The sequence below is a fragment of the Haliotis rufescens genome, unplaced genomic scaffold (genome assembly GCF_023055435.1).
Source record: "Haliotis rufescens isolate VD_foot unplaced genomic scaffold, xgHalRufe1.0.p SCAF_18, whole genome shotgun sequence".
In the NCBI taxonomy this organism is placed as follows: domain Eukaryota; kingdom Metazoa; phylum Mollusca; class Gastropoda; order Lepetellida; family Haliotidae; genus Haliotis; species Haliotis rufescens.
The window spans coordinates 747,445-753,444 of record NW_025963868.1 but is presented as its reverse complement, the minus strand read 5'-3'; the positions used below and the strand labels follow the sequence as shown (position 1 = coordinate 753,444).

At 39.5% G+C, this 6,000-nt stretch overlaps 1 protein-coding gene across 4 annotated transcripts in view; it reads right to left on the bottom strand.

Moving 5' to 3' along the window:
- Nucleotides 1-3,660: 3,660 nt before the first annotated feature.
- The window catches only part of LOC124148380 (cilia- and flagella-associated protein 44-like), a 67,271-nt gene continuing 64,931 nt past the window's right edge, over nucleotides 3,661-6,000 (bottom strand). For all 4 annotated transcript variants that reach the window (XM_048398090.1, XM_048398089.1, XM_048398087.1 and 1 more), the window contains one exon: nucleotides 3,661-4,941. In XM_048398090.1, coding sequence (XP_048254047.1) covers nucleotides 4,741-4,941 — 201 coding nt within the window. In that variant the 3' untranslated portion in view covers nucleotides 3,661-4,740. The remainder of the gene's footprint in view (nucleotides 4,942-6,000) is intronic.

The window sequence follows — 6,000 nt, the reverse complement described above, 5'->3', positions numbered from 1 at the left end:
TTACGCAGTCACCAGTGCATGTCGGATGCATACACACTGCACTTGACGAACACTATGCAAGTAGGTCAGTGAGGATGCTTTGAAAACAAAATCACCCTAATAAATAGATCATTACATTCTTTTAAAAACATCTTTGAAAAAATAGCTTTTTTAATAAATTACGTAAGTCACCTGTTCTATTTTGTTGTACACATGGTTAATGGAGTTTATTAAATGGTAATTAAGTGAATGAATATGGTTATATAAAGTGAATACATATGATTTAATAAAACGTTCGCGATGAAATATTCTCTAGATAGCAGGTGTGAACGATATCGTGTACAATTCTGAAATATTTGTTTCGTTTTTTTACTATCTCCTCCAAATGCCTTATCTCTTGTGTATACTACTCAAAAGAAGTTAAGGAACACCCGCCGTTTTAATCTGATTATAATTATTCATGCCATGCCATGACAAAGTAACTAGTCATATGAAAGATGGCGGGTGTTCCTTAACTTCTTTTGTGTAGTATAAACTAACAAGCCTACATTATATGGGATAACTGCTGTGGTTGTCTGCAATATACAGCATCCTTACTTTTAAACCAACATATGGGACAACCGCTGTGCTAGTCTGTAGTAAACAGCACCCTTACTCTTAAAGCAACGTATGGGATAACTGCTGTGCTAGTCTGTAGTAAACAGCACCCTTACTTTTAAACCAATATATGGGATACCCACTCAGCTAGTCTGTAGTGAACTGAAACTTCACTTTTAAACCCAGATAGGTGATAACCGCTGTAATAGCCTGTAGTATACAGCATATTTACTCTTAAACCAAGACAGGTGATAAGAGCTGGCTACTTTGTAGTTATAACATCTTTACTATTAATCCCAGACAGTTCTAGTCTGTTCTATAGAGCGCCTATTATTAAACCCAGATAGGTGATACCGCTCTTCTAGTCTGTGGTATGTTGCACCTTTATCATTAAACCCAGATAGGTGATAACCGCTATTCTAGCCTCAGTATATAGCACCTTTATTATTAAACCGAGATAGATGATAACCGTTCTTCTAGGCTCAGTATAGAGCACCTTTATAATTAAACCCAAATGGGTGATAACTGCTGTTCTCGTCTGTTGTATACAACGCCATTAATCCAAAACCCAAAACAGGCGACAATCGTTGTGTCCCTCTGTATTATACACCGTCTTAACTCTTAAACCCAGATAGGTGATAATCGTTATGTTCCTCTGTGTTATACACCGTCTTAACTCTTAAAGCCAGATAGGTGATAATCGTCGTGTTCCTCTGTATTACCGCTTTCTAGTCCGTGGTATATAGTACCTTTATCAATAAACCAAGATAGGTGATAATTGCCCTTCTAGCCTCTAGCCTACAGCATCTTTACTCTGAAACCCACATGGGTGATAACTGCTGTTCTCGTCTTTTAAATACAACGCCATTAATCCAAAACCCAAAACAGGCGATAATCGTTCTGTCCCTCTGTATTATACACCGTCTTAACTCTTAAACCCAGATCGGCGATAATCGTTGTGTTCCTCTGTATTATACACCGTCTTAATTCTTAAAGCCAGATAGGTGATACTCGTTGTGTTCTTCTGTATTATACACCGTCTTAACTCTTAAACCCAGATAGGTGATAATCGTTGTGTCCCTCTGTGTTGTACACCGTCTTAACTCTTAAACCCAGATCGGCGATAATCGTTGTGTTCTTCTGTATTATACACCATCTTAACTCTTAAACCCAGATAGGTGATAATCGTTGTGTTCCTCTGTATTATACACCGTCTTAATTCTTAAAGCCAGATAGGTGATACTCGTTGTGTTCTTCTGTATTATACACCGTCTTAACTCTTAAACCCAGATAGGTGATAATCGTTGTGTTCCTCTGTATTATACACTGTCTTAACTCTTAAAGCCAGACAGGTGATAATCGTTGTGTTCCTCTTTGTTGTACACCGTCTTAACTCTTAAACCCAGATAGGTGATAATCGTTGTGTCCCTCTGTATTATACACCGTCTTAACTCTTAAACCCAGATCGGCGATACTCGTGTGTTCTTCTGTATTATACACCGTCTTAACTCTTAAAGCCAGACAGGTGATAATCGTTGTGTTCCTCTGTGTTGTACACCGTCTTAACTCTTAAACCCAGATAGGTGATAATCGTTGTGTCCCTCTGTATTATACACCGTCTTAACTCTTAAAGCCAGATCGGCGATACTCGTTGTGTTCTTCTGTATTATACACTGTCTTAACTCTTAAAGCCAGACAGGTGATCATCGTTGTGTTCCTCTGTGTTGTACACCGTCTTAACTCTTAAACCCAGATAGGCGATTATCGTTGTGTTCCTCTGTATTATACACCGTCTTAACTCTTAAACCCAGATCGGCGATACTCGTTGTGTTCCTCTCTGTTATACACCATCTTAACTCTTAAAACCAGATAGGTGATAATCGTTGTGTTCCTCTGTATTATACACCGTCTTAACTCTTAAACCCAGATAGGTGATTATCTTCATGTTCCTCTGTGTTGGAGCTTTGGATACTGGTGGCCTTATAGACCGTATTTTTAACTGTATAAATAATATTGTTGTGCAGGCGTGTAGTACACAGCAGCTTCACTCTTAAACCCCAACAGCCGATAACTGCTATGCAGGCGTGTAGTACACAGCAGCTTCACTCTTAAACCCCAACAGCTGATAACTGTTGTGCAGGCGTGTAGTACTCAGCAGCTTCACTCTTAAACCCCAACAGCCGATAACTGCTATGCAGGCGTGTAGTACACAGCAGCTTCACTCTTAAACCCCAACAGCTGATAACTGCTGTGCAGGCGTGTAGTACTCAGCAGCTTCACTCTTAAACCCCAACAGCCGATAACTGCTGTGCAGGCGTGTAGTACACAGCAGCTTCACTCTTAAAACCCAACAGCCGATAACTGCTATGCAGGCGTGTAGTACACAGCAGCTTCACTCTTAAACCCCAACAGCCGATAACTGCTGTGCACGTGAGTAGTATACAGCACCTTCTCTTTTAACCCAGATGGTGATGTGGCCTTACATTCAAAATATATCGTCACAACCAAGACCCGGGTTCAATTCCCGACATGGGTAAAATGTGTGAAGCCCATTGCTGGTATGATATTGCTGGGATATTGCTAAAAGCGGCGTAAACTCAAACTAAAAAATTACCTATTCTCAACAGAAAATTCCAGGCCAACCAGAATATCAAATGGTCGGTCCCTTATGATTTTTGGTTTGGTTTGTTGTTTAATGCTGCACCGGCTTCGATGACCGGATGTGGAGGCTAAACACACAAATGGAAATAGTTTTTCCCATTTTAGGATTAGTTGGTTGGTTGGTTGGTTGTTTTACGCTGCACATAGCAATATTCCAGCTATATGACGGCAGTCTGTAAATAATCTGGACCAGACAATCCAGTGAGTGACATCATGAACATCGATCCACGCAATTGGGACCAATGACATGCATCAACCCCGCATCTTCACGCGTACGGTCCCTTAAGAATACCGAAAGGGTTTTGTCGCTTATATTCCATATAGCTGTATTATAACTCTGATATAGCTGTAGTATACCAGTATCTGTGACGTATTAGTTAACTGTATACAGCATACACTCTCTACATCACAAAAGGCATGATCTATTATATATAATTTATTTCATAATAATATTCACAATTACATAACAGTTTGATACAGGTTACAAAAAACGTGTAACTAAGGGATCACAGATGCATACATACAGCCCAGCTATATAATTTCTTGGACGGAATGAAAATAAAAATGGAATTAAAACTTCAACAATAAAGCTTTGCAATTGATAAATAATTTTAAAAAACAAGTTTCAGTATGCCAACAATTCTGATAAGGCAATATGAAGTCAATACAAAATAAAACACTGTCACTGTGCCCGTACCAGATGCTATTTATCAGTGGTATGTACCTCCCAGAGTAAACAGATGACGCAGCAAGCACAGAGACAAGCCTCACGCACAGTGTACTGCTTCTACTCAATACACAAGATGTGATGCTGTTGAAACAGCAAGTGTCCAGTGCAATATAATACTGTTAGTTTTGGCTGACTTGTGTACACAGTGATGAGTGAGTCACACTTTGTTGTGATGTCTCAACCGCTTGCTTAGTTTAGAGTTGGTACTTCTCCTGTCTTCCAGTTTCTATAGACAAAACTTATTAGAAATATGAACCAATGCTATTTGTGATGTATGTTGGATTTGGTTAAAGACATTTCCATAAAAGTTAATTTCCACATAACTTTTGCAAATGACGAACATTGAACATGAAAATGAATCCTAAGATCTCTGAACAGATCTGGGCTCTGCTACACAAGCAATCTTAGCACTAAGATGATCGTAACTCCCATACTTTAACATAGACTTAAGACAGTCATACTGCTTAGATCGCTTTGTGGAACAGGACCCTGATCTCAAGACCTTTTCCAGGGTCCCATTCCTCAAAGTGATCTTAGCGCTAAGGTGATCGTAAGTCCCATACTTTAACAAAGGCTTACGATCATCGTAGCGCTAAGATCGCTTTGAGGAACAGGGACCTGGTCTTTAAACAACAGATGAGAATTGTAAAACCCTCAACATTCAGATGAATATTTAAAGATATGTCAGAAGATCAGGTTCCCAAGACAACAAGAGGAGGATGTTTCAAGGATGTGGCCTTGCTTGTGGCTGCTGATGGTGGAGTAGGGTGGTGTCAGTGGTTGATGCTGTGTAGGTTGGGGGGGCTCTGAGGGAGAGGAGGCTGGGCCGGGGGCAGGATGTGACCTCCTTTCCTGGACAGCAGCATGATCTCCTCCTTGAGGGCGTCGATCTCCTGGGCCTGCAGCTGCACCAGCTGGATGAGGCGCTGCTTCTCGTTGAGGTCCGCCTTGCGCTGGCCAGTGTACTCCTCACCCTGCGACAAAGACAACCTCATACAGGGAAGTGTCACCACAACTTCATATTTTCTGCATTTATCTATTAAAAATAAATTCGAGGGACACCGTGGCACTTGATGGGCTAACAAGCAATGTTAATTGCATTAAGGTTTCCATACCCCCCAAACCCACCCCAAACCCCCCCCAAAAAGAAATAGATTATGCCCACTAACGTACTACTGTGTTGCAATATTGCCCTGAATGTCGCTAATTTAGTATTGTTGTCTACAGTTTTGTGTTAATGATTAAATAAGCAGTTTGTTTAAGTTGTTATTATTGATGTATCTATTTATTAGAATTGACTCCAATATTTTTTGTTTGCATTTATGAAGCTATAACCATAAAAACCAGATATGCCATTTTACAAAGTATGCAATACCTCCATAAATACAAATATACAATTCTTAAACACAGTAATCATAACAAGTATTTTCTGAATCAGTATGCATATTTGACATGAATACATAACACTTTCAATGGATAGCAACTGCTATCATTCTTTATCAGGATATTTCAGAGCTTCTTCTTGCTCCTTAACTGAGAGCATTCACCTGATGAAGGAGGAAGATGTGACAGAAACGTCATGACAAAGAATAAAAGTTTCCATCTATAAAAAGTGTTATGTATTCATGTTCTTCCAACTTCTAAATGCCTATCAAACACTTAATATTTGATCTGTTCAATGCTGAATAAAACGATAAAAGGAGATCATGTTAAGCTGGGAGGATTAACCAAACCTTGGTATGAAAAAAAACATATAATTACATCTACCGTATTCGACGTAATAAGCGCCCCGCTCTAATAAGCGCCCACGGCGATATTTGCTAATATATTGGCTAGTGAACAATCCCAATTAGCACTCCTTCCGACAGCTCCATATACACAAGACTTATTTATTCGCATATAATACGCACTCCTGTGTTATATGCATTCTTAATTATGGGCAATTAAATTCTAGAAAAATGTATCTGTCGCAAATAAACATTTCAGTGTGTCAGCATAAACCACGAAAGCCAATGTAGAATATGAGTGATGGA